This window comes from Pseudochaenichthys georgianus, chromosome 21 (genome assembly GCF_902827115.2).
Source record: "Pseudochaenichthys georgianus chromosome 21, fPseGeo1.2, whole genome shotgun sequence".
Lineage (NCBI taxonomy): Eukaryota > Metazoa > Chordata > Actinopteri > Perciformes > Channichthyidae > Pseudochaenichthys > Pseudochaenichthys georgianus.
This window is the reverse complement of record NC_047523.1, coordinates 29,862,802-29,887,471: the sequence shown is the minus strand read 5'-3', so window position 1 is coordinate 29,887,471 and position 24,670 is coordinate 29,862,802. Positions and strand designations below refer to the sequence as shown.

The following is a 24,670-nucleotide window of genomic DNA, read 5'->3' as shown; positions in this document are numbered from 1 at the left end:
CTAGCTAGTAGTTGTTGCAGCTGCTTCGCTCTCTTCCTCTTTCAGACAGCAGATACAGCGGGCTGGGATTAAAACAAAAATAAAAACTGTCCAGAATGAGGAAATATTTGTCCAGTGTTGGGTTTCCTTTATGAGGTGAAACGCTGTGTGGTTAAATCAGTGAAGGATGGATGATGTTCACAAATATTCATCCACAGGCCACCAGCATGCTGTAATGTTTGCTTTTACGAAACTATTACATCTGACACACAATCATTGCTAAACTTCATGTTGACCTTTTATAGGAACTTCAAAAAGAGCATACATGTAGATCAGTTTTTCTCAAACTTTGTCATACCAAGGACCACTTAACCAATAAAAAAACACTCGCGGACCACCTAACTCCACAAATATCCAAAAACACATCGTTTTTCTAGAACAGATTACAAATTGCCTGAAAATGGTACAAACAGGTGGCAACATGTGTGACAAAGGTGTTGCGCTGGGCCATATCATGCAATAGAAAGTGAAACTTAACCTCGCTCCATTGCGGAGATATTCCCGCGAGAGTGCGGAAAACTTAAATTAACTTATTTATTTAAAATTTGAGCTTTGAGAAGCACTGATGTAGATGTATGTACTTTGAAAAGCTGAGACTGAATTGTTTTAAAGTGTTGGGCAACCAAAGAGCGGGTGCAGTATAGGGGTCGGCAACAAGCGGACCGCGGTCCGGATCCGGACCCAGACCCCGACCTATACGGACCCGGAACTATAATCAATACATTAATAGGGGATTTCAATTTTGATGGGGCGATTCTATTTTAACTGCCACCAACAGGGGGCGAAAGAGACGGGTGAGCGATACAGGGAGAGAAACACAGAAGAAGAGATGAGAGCGCGGCAGAGAGAAGCGGAGAGGAAAGTGAGTGAAGAGAATAATTAGCGATACAGGGAGAGAAGACGGAGAGGAGAGTGAACAGGCGTGTTAGCGGCAGACAGGGAGAGACAAATGATTACACATGGCGCTCTCCAAGAAGAGGAAAGTGGACAGTGAGAACACAGCTTTTAACCCTGAGTGGACTCATTCATGTTCATCCTGCCCACGGGGAGCACAGAACCAGTGTGTCTCATCTGTTCAGAGACCGTGGCGCTCATTAAAAGTGCCAAAACGCCACTATGAGACAACACACAAAGTGTTTGACCAAACATTTCCTCTCAAGTCAGAACTGAGGTCACACAAAATAAATATCGTTCCAGGGCAGGCTAACCGAGGCTAACCAATGAGCACCTGCATGTGTATGAGAATGGCCCTGACACCATTTCAGCCCAGATTTAAACTCCTGGCAGGACAAGCTCAAGCTCAATTCTCGCACTGAATTAAAAAAAAAAGTGAGTGAGGGACTGCAATATAAGAGGGAAAGAAAGAGAAACTTTAAAACTGTTAAATTGTTATGATGTGTAAAGACTGATATTGTTCTATAATCGGCTGAAACTGTAAAGTAATGATGTGAAACGGTTAACAAAGAAAAAGGGAAACTCAAGCTGCTGCCACATATTTTCAAAAGCTATTTTATTTATTTTCTCTTTTATTTTTAAATGCAGCCCGAGAGGAACGTTACACATATCCACAGTATTTACTGTATATCTGTATAGTTCAATGTTTATTGACAATAAATATTGTTGTTTTTGAATTGTACTTTCTTTATTTGACTGGCAGTCAGTTGTTGATTACATGCAGACGTTGATAAAGCTACAGCTACTTCAATATCGCACTAATTTATAAAGCAAGTTAGACATTTTGATGTTCCGGACCTTTGCATGGGGACATTTTCTCTAACTGGACCTCGTTGAATTTGAGTTGAATACCCCTGCTCTACAGTATAACTAGGCAAATATGATGGAGGATATGCAAAAGCAAGTTACACAAATACATGTTCTATAGGTTGCATTATTATTTAGAATTGATTTAGATTATGGATTTGAAGTCAATTGCAAAGTGTATTATTTCATATTTACGGGGTGAGGGGTACACTGATGTAAAGTTGATAGATAGAATATCTATATCTAAATGTGATAGATCTTTAGATTAAATCATTATCAGTAATCACAGGATATTTCCACTTTTTTGGCATTTCATAGGCCAAATGCATCTACAAACGTTCCTGCAGATCAATCGATAATTAAATAATTGTTAATTAATTACATCTCTACTGGAATTTGTCCAGTTTTACAAGCATCATTTTGAGCAGGCCAGTGGATGCAGCAGAGCATAGTAGTACAGTTTGGTTTTATGTCCTAGCAGAGGTCCCGGCTGTTGTCTGAAGCCTCCTTAATCAGAGAGAAAACACTCCACAATCACGAGTATACAGAGAGAGGAAATACATAAATGAGAGTAAAACAAACCTCCTGAACAGCAAACTATGGAAAAAAGGAGAGAAAAGAACAAACTGGTGAGAGGGTGTGCCTCTAGATTAAGACAATGGGACAGGTTGCCTTGTGGCCTCCTTAACAACACTGCTTCTTCCTGCCTTGGCGACAAGAAACGTTCTCAGAGAATCACCAGTACGCCGCTATCTCTTACCATAATACCAACGCTCTGTCCGACGCGCAAGCTTCAGATAAATACCCTTGGGTAGGAAGCTGGCCCATCTAGACAGATATCCATCAGACGCCTGAGGATTTAGGGATGCTGAGTGGAAAAAGCTGCAAAGGCAAACGAGGACAAAAGATGCCTTTCACTGTTATGGTTTCAGTCTTGCTGTCTCATAATCCACAGTAACTTAATTAGGTACTTGAGTTCAAGCTATAGATACTCCAGACTCCATTGTATAAAAACGTATTTTCAGCTAAAACCAATATCCCTCTTCAAAAGTTCTGGCTGTGATTTGTTGGATTTACAGGACAGTTTTGTGAGACTTGTGAACCTTTGCCCATGTTGCAGTCTCTCTGGGTCCTGACTCTGGGTCATGATGCCTTCAGGTGCCAGGGGAGTCATGGTCATAAGTGCAAAGCTGGCAGTAAATAGACTGGGCTCCAGAATCACGAGCAGCATACGGTGTTACTCTCTACAAGCCGTGTCAACATAACCAAAGAGTCTTTTAGACAAACAAAGTAACTACAACTCCTGATGGAAATCGTAGGAGAGACACTTAACCATTATGTTAGTTTATAGGGAAGTGTCTTCTACGCTATCAAATGTATTTATTGAGTGGCTTATTTAACCAATTTTATTTTAATGTGGAAGAAAAAACAATAGTTACCCAAAAACTATTCACATCCTGGATGGAAACAAACCTTTAAGAGTATTTGTAAAAAGCCTGTAATCAGAATCAGGTTTGATACCAGGTAGGTTAACACATACAAGGAATTTGATGTTGTGGTGCATGCATAAAAATACATAAAAATTAAAATTCAAAACACAGATAGAAAACTATTTCAAAAAAACTATAATAACATTAAAAGATATAGCAGTATCTTTGAGCAGAATAGAATTGGAATAACATATGTGCAGTAATGGGAAAACGAGATATTGTATACATTGTGTGCACTAACTGGTCTTCCTTGCTAAAGATGCACTTCCAGTGCGAAGTTATGACAGTATAGCAAGATATAATAGTATCTCACCTGGCTCTTTCTTGGCCAGTGGCAAAACTATTATCCTGTTATCCATTTTGTGGTCATCTTGAACAATTTTCTTCTGTGTCTTATTACCCGCTTTTTCTGTTTCTTCCCCCTCACCTCTGTGCAGCTGATAAAAGCAGCAGCAGCAGCAAAGTGGTGAAGCAGGGGGAGATGGAGCAGCGTGAGGGTCCGCGGGGTCGCTGGACGCACTGCCATGTGGAGCTGACGCCCTGCGAGCTGCGGATCTACACCCTGGACAGCAGCGCCAACCGCCAGCTGGGCACCGCCTGCTCTCTGTCCCACTGCCAGAGCATCATCTCCCCGGCACCCTGCAGCGGGGCCGGGCAGATCCTCCAGCCCGCAGACCCTCGCACGCTCCAGGCTTTGTTCTTCAACAGCACGCGTCTCCAGCTGAGGGCAGCCAGCCAATGGGAGGCCGTGGAGTGGAGACGGCTGATGTGGGACAGGGTGCAGGCGGTCCGACCCGTGAGGAAGGAGAACCACCAGCGTAAGAGCACAGCGGAGAAGCAACAGGTCGTCAAGTTTTCTGCACCCATGTCAATGTCCTCGTCGTCAGGGCTCGACACCAGGCCTGACGGAGACAGCGACACCCCCTCCTCATCTCTCGAGTCTACTGTCCCGAGCAGACCCACCACCCTGCCTTTGTTCACCCAACGCTGCCAGGACGTCCTCAAATCTGGCCTGCTCCACAAGCTGATGGATCAGAACAACTGGAGAGCCTTCACCTTCGTCCTGACCAGATCCACGCTCAGGGCTTTCCCTACCGAGGGCCGAGGGTCTGTGTCCAAGCCTGTCCTCCAGTACACGCTGTCCTCCTGCTTGGCTGTGCAGAACGACCAGGAGCCAGAGAACGGAGAGCCGTGGACAGACAGAGGGGGCCGCTTCCAGGTAGTTTTCCCAAAAGACGTACTCAGGCTTCAGGCGGACGATCAGCCCAAGGCCCAGGAGTGGGTGGAGGCCCTGCGGGAGGCGGTGGGAGCGCAGAGGCCTGCCCAGGAGGAAGGGGGAGAATCAGGAGAAGGAGCTCCAGCCCTCCAGGGAGTTCTGCTGAGATCGAAACCAACCAGGGAGCGGAGACAGCGGGAGGCCCAAAGAGCCAAGAGGCAGTCCGTCACCACCAGCTTCCTCAGTATCCTCACCTGTCTGGCTGTGGAGAAGGGCCTGACTGCTCAGAGCTTCAGGTGTGCAGGTAAATGATCCACACACACACTGTATGAAAAGATAACACTTCTCTATTTTCCTCTTTTCTTTTAGCCTAATGAAGTTGTTCTTTTAGACCTTTGCTTCCGACACAATTTTACCCAAAAAGGTTAAAAATGTCAACAGACAATCCTCGAGACTCATTACCTAACTGGCTCCCCAGTAACGGCCCGTCCACACGGCGGCGTGCGTTGAAGCTTGCCGGAGGGCGTGTCTAAAACTTGGCCAACAACCAATCACATGAATCTCCCGCCCCGGACACACAAGCAGCGGTTTGATTGGCTAGAGCTTGAACTGGCATATGATTCGATTGGCTGACGCTTCCGTCGAAGCTTCAAAAGTTGAACATTGCGCAACTTTCGTCGCGAGCAACACGAGCAAATCTACGCTTCGCTCCCACAATGCAAAGTGAATGGGCAGAAGCGTTGAAGCTGCAACACACGCCGCTATGTGGACGGGCCGTAATAGTATATAGATTTTTTTCAACCTGGGCTTGTTTTCTAACTGTAGATCTATTCTTAGTGCAGGTAGACTGAAGGTTTCAAGTTTCGACAACACCTTTTGCATAACAAACCACGATTGGCTCCGAAATCAGCCGAAAAACCCTGCTGTGTCCAGGTGTTAAACTCAAAGCAACGTCCCTCTTCAGCGGATGAATACAGAAGGAAAACAAATTCCCTTTTGTCAACCTCTTTGTCGTTTTTGTTACATTGACAACATTTAATTGGGTTGAAGTGGTTTATTATTATTTGTACCCTGTTGAACAGAAAAATGCTTCCTCTTTGAAAATACATGTACCTATTCCTGTCGGTCAGGGATTCTGTGGGTTTTATAGTTAGACCATTTGAATGTCCTGAGCCATTACAGCCTCTCTCTCTTTATTATAATGACTGTTAGTTTCCATACCAGGCTCTTGTTCTGCCCCATAAATGGCAGGCGGTGCGTTTACTCTCCCTGGGTGTGAAACGAGGGCTTCCTCTCTCTTTTAGGAGGGCTTTGAATAATCACCGCTCACCTCCCTTTTTTATTTGTAACAACTGGCTTATTAATGCAGGGGCTGTTTGAAAGGCCAGCTGAAACAGGAACAAGGACAGAGGCCGTCTGGGGGCAACTGATGATAATTGGCAGGCTTAAAGCACCGGAGGAGAGGAAAAATGGATGAATGAATGAATGAGAGCGAATGAAAGCGGCCTGGGGATGCTACAGTGGTCAGGCTTGATCGTGGTTGTTTGATTGAAGGGTTTCTGGGTAGAGCTGGATGGGAGGGACAGCTGGATACGTCCATTTTCTATACAGAGCACACCTCTGCTCTCTCAATCCGTTTATTTCCCTTCTTTTCCTCCCTTTCTTTCTTTTCCCTTTCAACGCTTCATTCAGACTCACAGCTTTTCCTTCTTTTTGTCTCCCTTTATCCCCCCCGCTCATTTATTTGACTGTATCCCTTCTTAGTCTCCTGCAGTGTTACTTAGCAGGTCCTGAAAAAAGGCTTTTACACCATCTCCATTCAAGGCATTAAAATGTCATTTAAGTCCACTAGTTATTGTAAGAGTAATTGTGTTTTTATAAATGTTTAGAATCTCATCTTTACATTTCACTTTTACCAGCATTCAAATACAAATGTTCACTTTAACTGTGGATAATATATCTCTCTTTTTTTATTCTCTGCTCTCCCCTGGCTCTCATCTCGGTAACAGGACAGCTGTTTTTTTAGATGTGGCCCATGTTTCAAATACAGTGATGCAAACACAGGTATGGTGAAAAAAGAGAGAACTATAAGAAGCAGGAAAAAAACAGCGTAATATACTATCTGACAAAGGCCTGCGCTATAATGCTTCAATTAACTGGCTGTTCTTTATAATATACTCGGATCAATAAGAGACAGAGATGTTAAGTTATAAATCAAGGGTTTTTATTATTATTTACAGCAGGGGTGGCCGGGTGGGGAACCTTTTTCCTTTACATTTTTACAACATCCTCCGAGGGCCGTACAAATTATTGAACTCAACCTCTGCTTAAAAAAACTAAAATCACAGCCCATTCATTTGGCCTTTCATTCATGCTGTGCAAAGAAAAACAACCTCTGAAACTAGATATCTTACCATGCATGCACGTGCATGGTTGTGGCAGAAAGATATGGACACAAGATGTGTGCAAATGTATTTAGTATGATTTAAGTGGGGGGGAACCTAACTTCCTCTAGGGGGGTCCGGGGGCATGATCCCCCGGGAAGATGTTTTTTTTTTAAATATTGAAGTTAAAAGCATCAATCTGGTGCACTTTGAGAGCAACATTAGGAGATATATGGAATGATACATCTCCATATCCCTTATGAAACAGAACTGTAAGCAGATTATTCTTTTTGGATATTGTACCAATTAGGGATGCCAGCGATTATTCGATTATTCGAATATTCGTTACAGTCTCCATAATCGAATATTATTTTTAAAAATCGATTTTATTTATATATATATTTTTTATTATTTAAATTTTTTTTATTATTATTTATGTTTTTTTTTATTTTTTCTGGCTTAGTTTCAACCAAAATATACATATAAATATATATATGCTAATAATAGTAATAGTATTAATAATTGTAAATGGCCATTGGTCACACCACCAGTTTGTTTTACTGTAAACTTGGAGGAAGCCTGCGCAGAGCAGACTGCTGCTGCAGCAGCTACACACCGACCCCACCCCCGCCCCCCCTCTCCCTCTCTCGTGCGACTAAAGATGAACAAAGCGGCAGGTAAAAAGAGTTCCTCCTCGTGGAACTACTTCGAACTTACAAGTCCAAAGGAAGTTAAATGCAAGCTCTGCGAAAAGACGTTGGTCTATCACAGCTCAACCTCAACAATGCGTTCGCATTTGAGTGCGAAGCACGCCAAAGAGGTTACAGAGAAAGACGCAGCACAGCCGGCCATTACCAACTTCACTTCAAGGCCACGTCGTTGTGATGACATGCTTGTTTGTTGTTTGTGCTGTTAAACATGTTACAGTAAAGACAACAACGGAATTCCTTTTGTCTGATTTTTTTTTTTTTCCGTCCTTTTTTTTTTTTCTCCCGTGGGGGGGGGGTCGAATAATCGATTATTATTCGCCAGGGCTGCCGAATAATCGATTTTGATCATGGTCAGTTTCTGGCAACCCTAGTACCAATCACTCTCCTTTTAAACTCTATTCTTGTTATTTTTAACAACTTTTTTGTTTTTGTTACTTTTTTGTTACCGTCATAATAGTATTTTATACCAGTTTTTCATTTAGTCTCTAATGTCTCATTAATAACTATAATGATCATATCAAGGTCAGGTGTGCCTTAACCTCACTGAGCTGAGGTTATTTGAGCCTCTCATGAGAGCTCTCTTCCACCTGGTTGTAGAAAAGCTCTTTTAAATTCGTTAGCATACCTAGCTAACCAGATGCTAATAACAACAGATCGCCACTGTGCTTACAACTAAAGACACAGCCACGCAAACACTGCGGTGTGTACGGCTCCTTATGGGTAGCCTACTGCAATTTGCAATATTTGAAGAGCTGGAGCGACGTTCCGGTGCTCTCCGTCAGCACTCCTTTCAGACGAGACAATAACCACGTGAAGACACGTTACGCTCGTGTTGTGTTCAAGGAACCTGTCCTTGGCCCGGAAAAACAGGCACTCACTTGTTTAATTATTTTGCGGTCTAGATTTCTTCTTCTTTTTTGAAGTGAGAAGTTGTCGGACTGACGGACCCCCCCCCCCCCCCCCAAAAACGAAAACTCCCCCCCCCCCCCCCCCCAAAAACGAAAACTCTTCGGTTCTCCACGAATTACACAAGTCACCCAAATCAGCGTTAAAAAAGCGGGAGGCGCCGAAAAGCGACTAATTTGCATCACTGCAAATAAAACCTTGATTATTATTCTGAGCTAAACACTTTGACATCTCTGCAGCCTCTGTCACTTTTTCAGGAGGGGAGGTGAGAGGAGTGAAAAAGATGTCGGGTAATATATAGGGGCAGTGAAATGTAATATACCAGCTGTAATATACCAGCTTGGCATTGCACAAACACATTTTCTTTATTTTTGAAGCATTTTAATATTGAAATGAAAATAATCAACCTTATGATTCAACAACAAAAATAATCATCATTTGTTAGTTGGTGTATCCCATCTACTATAATTGTATGATGCAGTTTGTCACATTTCATATTTATTGTAATTATGAATGTATATGCAGATTTGAAATACTATGCAAAGTTGCTTATGGGTCTAAAGGCTGTAGATGGCCAGGTTAAGACTCCTATTGGCCAGGAAACCCCTATAATTAATCAAAAGCCTTCATGTTCTATTTATCTTAATGCATATATGGTATTATTCATATATGAAGCCACTAGTATAAACACGATCTCTTGATGTTCTGTACGCTACTTTAGTTTCTCTTTGAACTTCATTCAAGTCTGCCCTCTGCATATGCATGCTACGTCCAGTCATACATATCCAGTGATTGGTTATTTAACATCAAAATGTGAAATGTATTCAACTAATTACAAATGGGACCTGATGCGTTTTTGATTCCTTTTGAAGGAAACGGTTAGTGTTTGTTTGAAGACCCTGAAACCCCATCACCCCCAGCCTCACACACACACATACACACACATTGTGAGTGTGTCCTCAGGTTTGGTGACCCCTGTCGTTGCAGTGGAGCACATTCTCAGGCCCCCGATGGACCATGTGAATCTGTTATATGAGGGAGGGGGGGGGTTTGTGTGAAGTGGAAATCAGGAGATATGAGGGAATCCAGAAAGTAGGAGGTGGGCTCACATCAAAAGATAGACAGTCTCTCTAACACACACACACACACACACACACACACACACACACACACACACACACACACACACACACACACACACACACACACACACACACACACACACACACACACACACACACACACACACACACACACACACACACACACACACACACACACACACACACACACACACACACACATACACACACACACACACAGTCTTACTTATACTCTTCATTTGTGCACATTTTCATTTGAGTGTTTGGTCGGTGTGAATGAGACACATCAAAGCTGAAGCTTCTCTCGTCTTTTCAGTTTTAATTCACACACGTGTTCATAACGACACACACACACACACACACACACACACACACACACACACACACACACACACACACACACACACACACACACACACACACACACACACACACACACTCACACACTCACACACACACTCACACCTTCACTCAGAGGTGTGGTGGTATAAAACCCGCGGCGGGCAGATGAAAGTGTGAGCCGCTTCTTCGCCCCGATGTCACCGCTCTCTCTATCTTCCTGTATCTCGACGTCTCTCTATCTCTCTCTCTTCACCGTACACTCACCCCGGCAGGTCAAAGTGACTCTCTCTCACTACAGAGAGCCGCGGTACAAACGGTAGACCTTTGAGCTACGTTTGAATTCCCATTCATCTTTTCCCTCTGTCCCTCCTTTTTTTGTCCCAGAAAAAAGAGCCATAAAAGATCAGAGAGGAATGGAGAAAGCAGTGGTTACTCTGTGCTGATAATGGAGGAAGTAGTTAGCAGCAGAGTGCATTAATAGGGACTCAACATTAAGAAAGGAGCATTCATGAGTGCTGTAGATGTTGTGTATCAGATGACAATGTAGTGCCTAACAAGTGGACACCTAGTCTTTGTGTATGTGAACATATCAATATTTTACAAACAGTCTTATACTGTATATACGTTATATGTACTTTTATCACAATATACATTTTGTTTAATAGACTTGAGCCCTTAACAAATCCTAAAAAAGCAGTTATTAGTTGCTGTATACATATTTTTATTTGCACCTCATCACAGTTGTCCTTATTGGTTTTGTCTACTTAAATGTTATTGTGACGACTAAATCATAAATAAAGCAGAACATTTACTTAAAAATAAAGCTGCTGCTGAGTCATCCGATAGCTAATCTTACGCAGGGGCTGATCAAATGTCTAAGCAAGAATATTCTTCTTGTTCCCTGGTAAATAAACAGTATGCCCACTCTGGTGCGCTAATCCCACCTCCGCCTGGCTCAAATAAATAACAAATAACTCAGTGCCCAAAGCATCCCTCAAAATAAAAGCATAAACAACAACATTAACACCAAAAACGGCAAGAAAATAAATGTTAAACTATAAAATAAAGTGTATCTCCATTAGTTATCTCTGCAGAGGGCTCTCTGTTTTGACTTTGTTTTGCTGCTTGTTAAAGCTTTGGTCCGCATCAGATTTGTACACTGTCCTCTTCCATAGTCACACATGCATTATCTGTTGAGGTTTCACAGCCCTTTCCTACTGTACAGGGATCATTTTTGACTAACTTTGGCACCTCCATCTATGTTTTACTTCTGGGTGTTTTCTCTTCTTGTCTCATGATATAGAATTTGAAGTTGGGGTGAAAGGTAGTTATTTAGTTTGCAACTGTTTTCAGGCGTATGTGTCTTTGTTCCTCTGGTCCCAACAGCAGCAGACCGAATTCAAGGCCACAGTTGGGCAGAGTGCCTGCCTGGTGGTCAGCTCTTTCCTGGAAGTGACACACTGTTTCTCTGACTGTTGACCATCCGGCTGCCTGCTGGCTGCTGACCAGTGGACTGTGGTTCTTTTGAAAGAGCATGCACCCTAACAACAACATGAGCTCACAGATTTAATTATACTGCAGAGCTACACACATGTATTCGATCATCGGGTTCTTAAATAAGATAAGACTTTGTTGTTTTCCATCTAAAGCAAAAATGTAACCAAAGGAAAAAAACAAATACCCCTTGTCTAAACTTTGGAAAGTGATGAGGATGGATGATTTATGGATATGTGTCAGGCACAAAGCTCTTGTAAATGTAACTCGCACTTTGATCGAATGTCTAACTGATATAAATGTGGTTTGTACGGTTGAGCCAAATTCTTTCTCACAAGAGAAATGTGTTATCCCTCTAAGTTAGAAGGACAGATTTCTCAAGAGGACCATCAAAAACTCCAGACAACCCGGTCCTTTGCACAATGAAAGATTTAGTCGAGTCCATCCAGCAGAACACGTAACAAGGACCCTTATGACATGCAAGACGAGGGTCATGTGACTGGCAGACTCTCTCTATATGGCGGGCGGCGGTGGCTCAGGAGGTAGAGTGGTTGTCCACCAATCAGGAAGTTGGTGGTGCGATCCCCAGCCCAAAGTGTCAAGGTCCTTGAGCAAGATACTTAACCCCAAGTTGCTCCTGATGGCGTGACCAGCGGTGTGTGAGTGTTTGTTAGTCCCACTGAGCAGGTAGCATCTAGCATGGTAGCCTCTGCCTCTGTGTGAATGGCTGAATGCTGACTTGTAAAAGTGCTTTGAGGGGTTGCAAAGACTGGAAAATTATAATATATGATGTCCTTTATTGTTTTATGTTTCATGTGGAACCTATATGCTGCAGGACTCCCTTGAAAAAGAGATCTATGATCTCAATGGGACCAATCTCGTTAAATAAAGGTTTGAAATGAAAAGTAGTTTATAATGCAGTCCATTTACCATGTCACAACAACCCTCACACACTGTAGGGTATACCTACTGTAGCTTACATTGACCTGGGACATATGATGTTTATGACAAGTAGGTAAGCCCCACCCACTTATTATAACTATATATTTATTTGTTGTTCCTTCCTTTTCTTTTCCCTTCACTATATCTGTAAAGCGTCTTTGAGCACCTGTAAAAGCGCTAACAAATTAAATCTATTATTATTATATATATTATTATGATTAGTGAGATTGGATCCAAAAGCTGGGAAAATGGGATAAAGACTATGAATATCAGGTTGTCAGTTTTTTCTGGTAAATGAATATAATATATATATTTGTTTTAATGTTGATGCTATTTTTATTTTACCTTTAAGAAATGTTTGGCATAATTGCATTATTACTTATTGATCGACTTTAAAAAGTGACCAATATATTTGAAGAAAGCTCAGCCGATTCATTGGTCATTGCATCAGTGAGCAAACAACTATAACTATAATAAACCCAAATTGTGAAAAAACAGAATTGTCGTTGTGGTTTCGTACCATGGTTCTGCAATTTGGGCGATTTAATTAAAGCTGTTTTCCTCTTTTAAAGCTCAATCAAACTGTTAATAAATCACCAAGTGGTTCCAACTCTACATCAGTCTCTGCGGCTGACTGATGCTTCAGTCAACTTCAGTCTTTTTCTTTAAAGTAGAAATCCCTCTCTCATTATTGATTAGACCAGTGGTTCCCAAAGTGGGGGGGCGCAAGAGACCAGAAGGAAATATGGTTATTAAAAAAAAAAAAAAAGTAATCATAATTTGAAAAATTATTGATTCGAAAATAATATGATGCAGTACTATTAGGTCTGGGTCTCTGTGTTTCATTAAAGCTCGGGTCTGTGTGTGTGTGTGAAACGAAGAAAAGTCTTCAGCCTGGATTTAAAAGTAGTAAGAGTTGCAGCGGACCTGCAGGTTTCTGGGAGTTTGTTCCAGATATTTGGAGCATAATAACTGAACGCTGCTTTACCATGTTTAGTTCTGACTCTGGGGACAGAAAGCTGACCAGTCCCTGAAGACCTGAGAGATCTGGATGGTTCATAATTTAGCAGGAGGTCAGAAATGTATTTTGGGCCTAAACCATTCAGTGCTTTATAAACCAGCAGCAGTATTTTGAAATATATTCTTTGACACAGGAAGCCAGTGTAAAGACTTCAGAACAGGAGTGATGTGATCCACTTTCTTAGTGTTAGTGAGGACTCGAGCAGCGGCGTTCTGAATCAGCTGCAGATTTCCAATAGATTTTTTAGTGAGACCTGTGAAGACACCATTGCAGTAGTTGAGTCTACTGAAGATAAAAGCATGGACACGTTTTTCCAAATCCTGCTGTGACATTAGTCTTTTAATCCTAGATATGTTCTTTATAAGGAGTTTTTTCAACAACAAAGTGGAGGAGAGTCCTCTCCTGTCAGACTGAGAGACTCAGTGAACTAAAGGACTCTCTCAGTGTTATCTCAGTGGGTCTCAAACGTTTTGGTCACCATTAATGTAAACAATTATTTCCGAGGCACACGTTTATATGATCATTATAGTTATAAAACATAAGAGAATAAATGAAAAACAGGTATGAAATACTATATGACAGTAAAAAAAGAATAAAGTTTAAAAGGGTGCTTTATAAAATATCCATAAAGAAAAAGTAAATCTGCTTACAGTTCTGTTTCATATGGGTGTTGAGAGAGGTATCCATAGATCTCTTCATTTTGCTCTCAAAGTGCACCAGATTGATGCATTTAACTTCAACATTTAAAAATAAATCTTCCCGGGGGAGCATGCCCCCGGACCCCCCTATGTGAGGTCCATACACCACCTATAAAAATAGCACTTGACCCCTGCTTACACCTATATGCCGTGAGCTGATTATCGAGCCTTCATTGTAACAGTCGCGGGTACGTTGTGTATATGCGTGGGGATTGTTGCAGTAGAAAATTACACCGTAGCGCCCAGTACATTAATGGGAAACCCTAAATGTTTGAGCACCCTCTATGCAACGTCAAGCTACCCCACAGCACCCCCAAAATAAATCTCTGGCGCCGCCACTGAGCCTGACTTGTGTTGGGAGGGACCCGGCTTTTTTTCTCCAAAGGGGGGGGCCTGACAGAAAAAGTTTGGGAACCACTGGACTGGACCATTGTCTGCCTTTTTCAGACATCAGATCCTCTTTGGTGATAGAAAAGTAGTTGACCTAACTTCTCTTTATTGTCTTGTTTGATCTCGCTCTTCATCTCTTCTCTTTCATGCATTTCCTTCTTCTCATCTCTCGATAGCTTTGCTCCTTCCGCCTTTTCCCCCCTTTGTCAGTCTGTGTTGTTTCTTGTGTTGAAGGACTACTGACAAACACGCTGACACACGCCTCTCTTCCTCTGGCGTTCCTCTTGTCTGTAGCTTTTCATGCCGCTGTTTTCTTAAAACCTAGATAAACATCTTCAGTTTCTTTTCTTCTGCGCTCCTCTTCACATGCTGTTTTCCTCAAGCTCTAGGAGATTGAGTTGGATAAGGGACACCTGTGTGTGTGTGTGTGTGTGTGTGTGTGTGTGTGTGTGTGTGTGTGTGTGTGTGTGTGTGTGTGTGTGTGTGTGTGTGTGTGTGTGTGTGTGTGTGTGTGTGTGTGTGTGTGTGTGTGTGTGTGTGTGTGTGTGTGTGTGTGTGTGTGTGTGTGATGAACTTTAAAGTGTGGAGAAGACAAAGCAGAGAGTGGAGCAGCTATCGGGTTAAGTAGAGCTTAGGATCTGTTGGTGTTGTAGGTCTAAAATACCCTTTCCTATTGAAGTGTGTTGTGACTACCGCAAAAACTTAGACTCTACAATCTGAGAAATCCCTTCAAGTAAATTTGGCAGGTAGATTCCTGCAAACATGGATATGAATTGTGGAAATGCACTCAACAAGCAGATGAAAGATAATCAGTAAATATCGCTGCGTTTAGGACTCACATATATATACAGGGGATTATATTCTTTACCAACATTTCCTGACCCTCTGCACCAGAAACAAAGCTATAACTACGCAAACTAATATTTAAAACACACCCCAAAAAAGTTGTTGGTATTTCCTGGAACTCCTGCTTATAACACATCTTGGTAAAATTGCTCATCATCTGTATGCATAAATAACATCATTTAACTACTTCTCAAGAACACATGTAGTTGGATATAAACTTGAGATTGAATTTAGATTTATACCACAAACATATAGGAGACAGACATATAGTTTCAGTCGTTGGTTTATAGATTTATTTTAAGATCACACTCAAAAGGTTGGGTAAAGAGCCAGCCAATCATGAGACTGAGAGAAAGCAAAACACAGGGTGAAATACACCCTTAAATGCCCTGCCAGACAAATGCAACTGGGGCTGTTTCACATATTACAATTTAAATGTGGTGAAAATGTGGCTCTTTTTATGTGAATGAGCTAATACTGTTCAAGATCAGCGCAGGTATCAACACGCAGTTGCAGTGAATTATTTGCATATTCAGAGAGACAAACCAATACAAATTGTTATTATAGACGAACAAACAAATGATTCTTCCTTGGCTTACATTGTCCTCTCTCCTTTCTCTCCCAATTGCCTTCAGGAGGTTTGGGAGGACGTGGCTAAGGCTGGCTCACCCCCCAAAACTTACGCAATGACCTCAGCCACATTTTATACTTTGCCACATGGATAATTGCAATCAGACTTAAAAAAAAATGGCTCAGCCGCAAACTTTATGGGTATGTCTTTTGTGAAACAAACCTTTGAGGTTGTGCCATGTGTGAAAGCCAGGGCAGAAACCTCTGATGCCCAGGATCAGAACCAACACCTCATTTGAAGTATTTCTCTACTACTCTGTTATCACTGCAGTAAAATCATGTTTCCAGTTTATGTGCGTCATGATACAACATACTACCTTATTGGGGTCGGAGTTCCCTTTTAAACGTGGACTATCTTGTTTATTATCTACAGGTTTACTGATTTGGATTAGTGTGCTATTTAGTGAGGGGCAATAAACTGACACATATTAACGGCGAGTTATCTGCTCCACAACCTTTGCTATCTCCCGATCTCTGCTCCAGAACATCGTTAGTATCGAAAGATGACTTGTGCAACACCTTAGGACAATAAAAGGACACATTTCTCAATTCATCATTTGATGACCTGCAGGGTGTCCAAGATAATGCATATTTGTTCTACTTTAAGATAGACGTTTTTGTGTTCATTTGATCCCCAGTTTTGACACTTTCTTTAAAGTTAACCTGGTTTCCTCGTGATTACAGAGGTATTCAGAGACCCTTAACCATCATCCATGTATTTAATAATAAGATATAATGAAACCCAGGTATAAACGTACCCAAGGACTTCTCCTCAGGGTGTCAGCGTCCAGTGGGTCACTCCAGAGGAAAAGCAAAGATTTGCTACTACAGCGGCTGGTACTACTGCCAGAGCTGCCATCAGGACAACTCCTTCCTCATCCCAGCCCGCCTGCTGCACAACTGGGACACCAGCAAACACAAGGTGGGGAAACACACACACACACACACACACACACACACACACACACACACACACACACACACACACACACACACACACACACACACACACACACACACACACACACACACACACACACACACACACACACACACACACACACACACACACACACACACACACACACACACACACACACATACCATGTATACATCACTTCAGGGGACATTACATTGACTTACATGCATTTCCTGGAGACTTATCCTAACCTTAACCAACACATGCCTAACCCTAACCCTCTCTCCCGTCAGATTAGACTCGCGTTTATGTCCATATCAATCAGATCCAGCTAGTTCTAGCTATTGATATGACTACCTGCTTATTAAAAGACACCTAAACAATAAGCGTCGCTATGCAACCGGGTGAGGCCGCAAAGTATAGTGCAGCATTATGCATTTGTTTACATGCCCACCGGAACCCCGAGGCATTACCAACAGATCAACCCATACAGGACATCTCTTTCTCCACATTAAGTGTTAGACATTAGAATTGACTATTCTTGTCTGTCATATACTCTTTTGTCTGTCACATAAGTGGCGCAACTGATGCGGTATTGCGCTAAAGGGAAATTATTGTCCTTAACAATCTCGAGTGTTATCCCTGACATATCTGATGATGGTTCCTCTGTGTGGCTCCTGCAGGTGTCCAAACAGGCCAAGGAGTTCCTGGAGTTTGTGTACGAGGAGCCCCTGCTGGACGTGCAGCAGCTCAACCCGTGTCTGTACGAGCACTGCGAGCCGCTCAGCACCGTGCTGCGGCTCCGGCAGCAGCTCCAGTCGCTAAGAGCCTACCTGTTCAGCTGCCGGGCAACCATCGCCGAGGACCTCAGACGAAGGTAGGCCGGCAGTGAAGTCTGTTGTAGTGGTGAGGGAGGGGTTACAAAACAACAAACTCTTTCGTAATTTTGAGCACTGTTTCCTAAGCTATTCTATATATGAAGCAATGTCTATTTGCAAACCATCATCATGTTTAAATGGCTAAAGTTATGAGCAGTTCAAATCCAAAAATTCAAAGGGCTGAGACACTAGTACAACTGAACACAATTTGATGTGTAAATAAAACAAACTAGAAGGACATAAGGATAGCAAAGACCTCTTCCCAGGCTGTTGCCATTAATGAAAAATAAAAACATGTATCAAACCCAGTATTCAAGTCCATTCACCCATTTCATGCTAATCGGGCTAGTATTTATTCCGTAATTCTACTAATAAAAGGACAAACCAAACAAAAACATATGAATGAGTGAAATCACAATCTTATTTAGGCCAAATAACTACGGGTATAAATACTCATACTGACAGTAAACGAGGAGCTATCAATCCCTTTTATAAAGTTGGGGCATATCAGCTACTACTGTGTGATTAACATGCCTGTGTCATCAGCTTGTTAAACATGACTGATTGATTGAGACTGCTAACATCTCCCCGTATGATCCGTGTTTACATGTCTGAGTGCCTGCATGTATATTGACATAACATTTATCTGCATGCATTCCTGTGTGTATATATGCTGCATATACATGAAAGATGTGTGCCTGTGTGTGTATAAGTTCATGTGTGATGGTCTGAGTGTGGTCCCACACTGAAAGCTTCCCCTCAGAGGAGATGGATGATCCTTGCCCTGCTCTAGGTCACTAATACACTCATCTAAGATGTTCTACTGGAGAAGAATCACCCCAGCAGACAGGCTGGAATCTGATTAACACTCAGGATAGTTTAATGTTGACTATTTCTGGTATTTGTCTTTTTTTCTACTGTTAATTCCCTTTAGTAAATATGCTTATATGTGCCTAATTAATCAAGCAGTTAAACATGATGGGCAAAAGACAATATGTTATAGGCAACAGATGCAGAAATTATACACACACAGATTGTCAATAAAAAGCATCCCAAAATAACATCTGATTAAAAGAGCTCATTACTCTTGGTCTTCATATAGATTTTTTAAAGTCCCACTACTGTTTTTCTCTGGCTTGCCAAGTACTTTCAAACCGAAACTCTTGGTATTTTATTGGCCGAAGAAATGTCCCACATGAGTCGTACTGCTGTTGCAACAAAGAGACGAGCAGCATCATGTCGTTCTGTGTTTACTTTTGTCCCATTAGCAAGTGCCGGCTAGTGCCCCGCCACTTCCAAACACTGCAGGATTGATGAGGGCCGTGGCGCTAAAACCTTTCCCTGCTCATCAGTCTCCTTCAGGGGGAATCTGAAGAGAGATGTCTGCTGCGTACATGCAGAAAGCGCTAAAGGACGTCAGTTAGAGAGCACTGCTTCTTAGGTCCCGTGCAGCAGTTAAAAACGTTGTGTCATCACCAAGATAAGATTTGGTTTTGGTTTGCAATAGATTGTAATGTGTTAAGTTTATATACACATACACACACACACACACACACTCACAGGACTTCCTACATTAGATGTTCACACACAGTTACTCAGTCAGACCCTCCTTCAGTATACGATCATAATCACTGAGTGATAACAGAATACTATCAAAGGTGTGTCTGCTGCAGTAGAAATACTCAGAGGTTAGTGAAATAACAAAAAAATGAAATACTATCAGGACTATTAGAACACATATTTTTATTTGTTGGCATGTGTTTGTCTGTGTGTGTTTGCATATTTGCATCAATGTGTGTATCTTCTGTTTGTAATCTAATCCCTAAAATATGTTGGTTCACAAGTACTTTTATCAATTTACTTTAAAGGTGTGTTCACCAACTACACGATCAACAAGGAACCAGTGTGTGTTTGACTATTGTACCATGTGTGTGTGTGTGTGTGTGTGTGTGTGTGTGTGTGTGTGTGTGTACGTACGTGTGGTCTTATGAATGCTGATGTGGTAACCATTGGTAACGAACCAAACAGAGTAGTTTATCAGTGGTGCCTATCACCATGAGGTGTCTGGATCACACACACACACACACACACACACACACACACACACACACACACACACACACACACACACACACACACACACACACACACACACACACACACACACACACACACACACACACACACACACACACACACACACACACACACACACACACACACACACACACACACACACACACACACACACACACACACACACACACACACACAGAGAGAGTTCTCTCACATATGAATACATGCCCATACTTGTGTTTTGGTGACACCACAGCTTAGACAGGATTTAACATGGTGCCATCCATCTTAGTGGTCTGAGAGGAGGTCTCGCCACACACACACACACACACACACACACACACACACACACACACACACACACACACACACACACACACACACACACACACACACACACACACACACACACACACACACACACACACACACACACACACACACACATTGGGGTCCAATAATACATGTCATGTTGGAAAATGGAGTGTGACTGAATTAATATTATAACTTTGTTTAGCAGCATGGACGGTAATTGTGGTTAAACATTAAATCAGTCTAATGCTGATATTTAACTACGGTTATTTATATATTTGCAAGATTGAGCCTCTTATTTAAAAACTGGCCTGCAACCAAAATAAGCTTCAAGTTGATATTGTGTTTCTTCAGAGTCAGATTATTGAAGCAGTCAGCCTAGACAGCTGAAGACCTACATTTACATTTTCTTTCTTGATAATCTCAATACTGACCCATAGTAAAACCCATGAGCTGCTACCCTCAGAAAGATGCATTCAAACGTGTCTCTCTTTTTTCAGGATCTTTCCCAGGGAATACCTGCTACAGCACATCCACCTGTACTCCATGGCTGACCTGCAGCAGGTACACACACACACACACACACACACACACACACACACACACACACACACACACACACAAACGCACACGCTAGGGCTGCACGATTTTGAATTGCGATTTTTATGACGCGGCCATATCTCCGGCTAGGAAGGTCGCATCAACATGCTCTAGCACCCCCGCAGCCGTAGAGTGAAATAACTAAACTTACATGAAACTTCCGTTGGGTTGCTTTAAAGTCAAGCTTCAGTTTAAGATGCACCCTGTAATAGAAACATGTGATGGAGCAGTGCTAACCTGACTCAGAAAACATCTAGGAAAGCTCCATTGGAAGCCATTTGGAAAGGGCAGGCACTTTCAAAAGCACTTGGCAGGTGATTGGATCAATCCGTCTATCACCTTCTATCATGGGCCACTTCTGATTGGTTTGTCTGACCAATGGCTGGTACATGTGGAGCACAGCACTTCTGATTGGTGTGGATGACTGACACACAAGAACAACAACAACAAAAACATGTATGAAAAAAGTTAAAAAGAATCGCAGGCTTTGCGATTTGATAATCGCATCATTTCAAATCGCGATTTCGATTTAAAATCGATTAATCGTTTAGCCCTGGCACACGCACACGTGTACCTTAATATGTCTATTTTGACCTAAAACTAGTAGAAAATGATCTTATATTTTCTTATTAAAACTTAAATTATGAAGCCTTATTTAAAAAAAGTAACATTATATTTGATTCCTGTCATAAGAAAACAATCTGGAAAAATCTGAAAATATTAAGAGGAAAACTAACAATGCTGAAGTCTTTTTATTTGATTTGTTGGCCATCAGAACAAAAATAAAATCTCTGGTCTTATCCTTAAAGTAAGCACAACCTCTCCTTTGTTTCTTTGGCAAGGGTCCAGGTCATAACAGCAATAAGAGAGGATAATACCCTCTAATAGCTGTATTTAGAACAGGGTTAGCTCTTCCAAGTATCCTGCTCCAAAAAAAACAATGGTGTTGTTGGAAAGAGTTCATATCTGTGTTGTGAAAACCTTTAACTCTTCCGTTATCACTTATCTAATCTGCATGTCTTCTTATCAAATGGTCATATCTCCACCACTGGACCTGCTGTCAATACCAGTCACACCACCCAACTCTGTTTTGGAGAGTCTCAATGTTTTAAATGGAATATAAAAGTAGATAAATACATGCATTTTTGGAGAGATCATTAAAAAGAGAAACACACCCTGGACTTTGAGCGGTTCAGTATCCAGTCGTCAAACTGAGTTGGGGGGTCAGAGGAAAGCGACCACAAATGACTGAAAAGTTCTTTTGTTTGTCATTATGTTGTACTCTGCCCCATTTTTTTTTCTTTCACCCCTCCCTCTCTGACTCAAAGCTTGGCCACAGACTCTCACGGTGAAAGGGATTGGACCCCCCCCCTCACCCTCCTCACCCTCCTCCTCAACTCCCACACTCTGTGTCTCTCTGCTTCGCTAATTGGTTACATTCAGAATCAACAGGCAGAAAAACAAAGCGTGACATCCCTCCATTCTTCCCAACATCCCCTTGGCCTCACACACGCTCTGCGAACAGTGTGTGTGTGTGTGTGTGTGTGTGTGTGTGTGTGTGTGTGTGTGTGTGTGTGTGTGTGTGTGTGTGTGTGTGTGTGTGTGTGTGTGTGTGTGTGTGTGTGTGTGTGTGTGTGTGTGTGTGTGTGTGTGTGTGTGTGTGTGTGTGTGTGTGTGTGTGTGTGTGTGTGTGTGTGTGTGTGTGTGTGTGTGTGTGTGTGTGTGTGTCCTTCATTCTCTCTTTGGCTGCAAAACTGTGATTTAGGCATAAACACCAAACTGGTGATTTTGTACTAATTTTAACAATAGGTTATGCACAGCTCCCTCTTCTCTGCCCCCCCCCCCCCTCTCTCCCCTCTCTTGGAGATTCTCAAGCACTCTGCCTCTTAATTGGTTTTCCATATTAACAAGCTTGTTTCTTTTGATTCACCTCCTGAATAAAATGGCGCTCTTAATCAAAGTGGCTTTTTTTGTTCCCGCTCGGAGGTCAGTGAAGGCTAAACTCCCCTGGCTAAACCCTGGACCACACTAAGTCTATTCGCCTCCCAACAAATATCCTCCACCCATCTCCCCCCCATTAGGAGCCAGAAAACATATGTGTTTGTCTAAGGACACTCTGCCCTTTTCAGTGTGTGTGTGTGTGTGTGTGTGTGTGTGTGTGTGTGTGTGTGTGTGTGTGTGTGTGTGTGTGTGTGTGTGTGTGTGTGTGTGTGTGTGTGTGTGTGTGTGTGTGTGTGTGTGTGTGTGTGTGTGTGTGTGTGTGTGTGTGTGTGTGTGTGTGTGTGTGTGTGTGTGTGTGTGTGTGTGTGTGTGTGTGTGTGTGTGTGTGTGTCCAGCAGGCTTCCCACAGTGATACTCTGGCATTCCCTCTATGCCAGGCATGCCTCTCCACTCACACTTGTCCAGACAGAGGCTTCTTAGGTAAATGTTGAGTTCTCAGTAAGATTTGCAGCTAAACACAGACTGGAAAACAGCAAATATGTTGATGTATCATTACATTACAATTAAATTACATTGAGCTACTCTCACACCCTTGTATTATCATACACAATATTATTTTGTAAGATTATCTTCTGAAAGGGCATCAGGCAACTCCAGTAGAAATGCGTCCATCATCTCATCTGTACAGTAACTTACAAATGTAAGGAACCCTCTGATATGACTGACTCCAGCATGTGTATACTGACAACCAACATACATCATGTTTTGTGTGTGTGTGAGAGAGAGAGAGTCTGGTCTTTCCAGCCATGTAATCCCAGCTGGCTTTCTAGTTCCTCAATGGAGCTGTGGTTGTGTGTGTGGTTGTGTGTGTGTGTGTGTGTGTGTGTGTGTGTGTGTGTGTGTGTGTGTGTGTGTGTGTGTGTGTGTGTGTGTGTGTGTGTGTGTGTGTGTGTGTGTGTGTGTGTGTGTGACACAGAGAGAGAGAGAGGGCAGGCGAGCGGCTGTTAAACAGCAGTTTTAGGGGATTAGGAGGTTTTGAAGCACAAAGACTCTGCATGGAGCAGAACAAGAGGTTGAACTGGAGGGGGCGGAGTTTAAGAGGATGGATGGAGGGAGAGGAGGTGAAGTGTGTGTGGGGGGGGGTGTTTGGAGAGAAAAAGGGGTATTTTTCCTGTAGACTGCTCTTGAATAATATATTGAATATTTCAAAAACCACATTGTTCTTTAAAAACAATTATGATGACAGTGCTGTTTTGCACTTAATTTTACATTTAAATCCTTGTTAAAATATAATGTGTTTGTCCTCCATAGTGTTTTTAGAAGTTCACACTGTCACTAACACTGTCTGTGTGCTGATGTTCGGTCTCACTGCTCAGACTGACAATGCAAATTACAGCAAGTCTGGATTGTTCCCAAATGAGACATTTCAGACGGCTCTTCTCAGTTCCAGGAACTAAACTCAGGAACTACACGTGTAACTTTGTGCATTCTTGTTTGTGTTTCCGCCGCATCTGGAGGACCACAAAGATTACGCACATTTAAACTGATGTCGTAATTCATTCAGAGTGGACATAAGGCAGATGTTCTGAACTCTTTTCATGGTGGGATTCCCACACAGAAAATCAGTTTCTGAGTGAAAACCTGACCTCAACCAAAGAGGTCTTTTACTTTATCAAATAGTTCAATATTTTTTTTGATCTTTTAAGAAGAGAAAAGGCTATCCAGGATTTCTTTTTTAAGTTCGACCGAACTAGCCAACCCTGAACTCCATTAAAGGATCTGCCAGCGGGCGGCTGCTGATTGGCCCAGACTCTCAGGACAGCCATCAACATTTGGATTCATTGTTGTCCATGTTGGGTGTGAGCAAGTATAAAAAACAAATGGGTTGCTGTTGTCACCCTCTCTGAGTGGTTGTCCCGGTGTGGCCCTCCTGGCTAGAATTGCTGTGGGTTTTTAATGTAAGAAATGAAAC

At 42.3% G+C, this 24,670-nt stretch overlaps 1 protein-coding gene across 1 annotated transcript in view; it reads left to right on the top strand.

The window, feature by feature from the left end:
* Positions 1 to 24,670, top strand: part of plekhm3 (pleckstrin homology domain containing, family M, member 3) — a 36,039-nt gene that overhangs the window by 3,631 nt on the left and 7,738 nt on the right. Inside the window, exons 2-5 of the mRNA XM_034109460.2 lie at positions 3,728 to 4,810; positions 16,749 to 16,894; positions 17,575 to 17,768; positions 20,658 to 20,721. Of these exons, the coding sequence (XP_033965351.1) occupies positions 3,728 to 4,810; positions 16,749 to 16,894; positions 17,575 to 17,768; positions 20,658 to 20,721 (1,487 nt within the window). The remainder of the gene's footprint in view (positions 1 to 3,727; positions 4,811 to 16,748; positions 16,895 to 17,574; positions 17,769 to 20,657; positions 20,722 to 24,670) is intronic.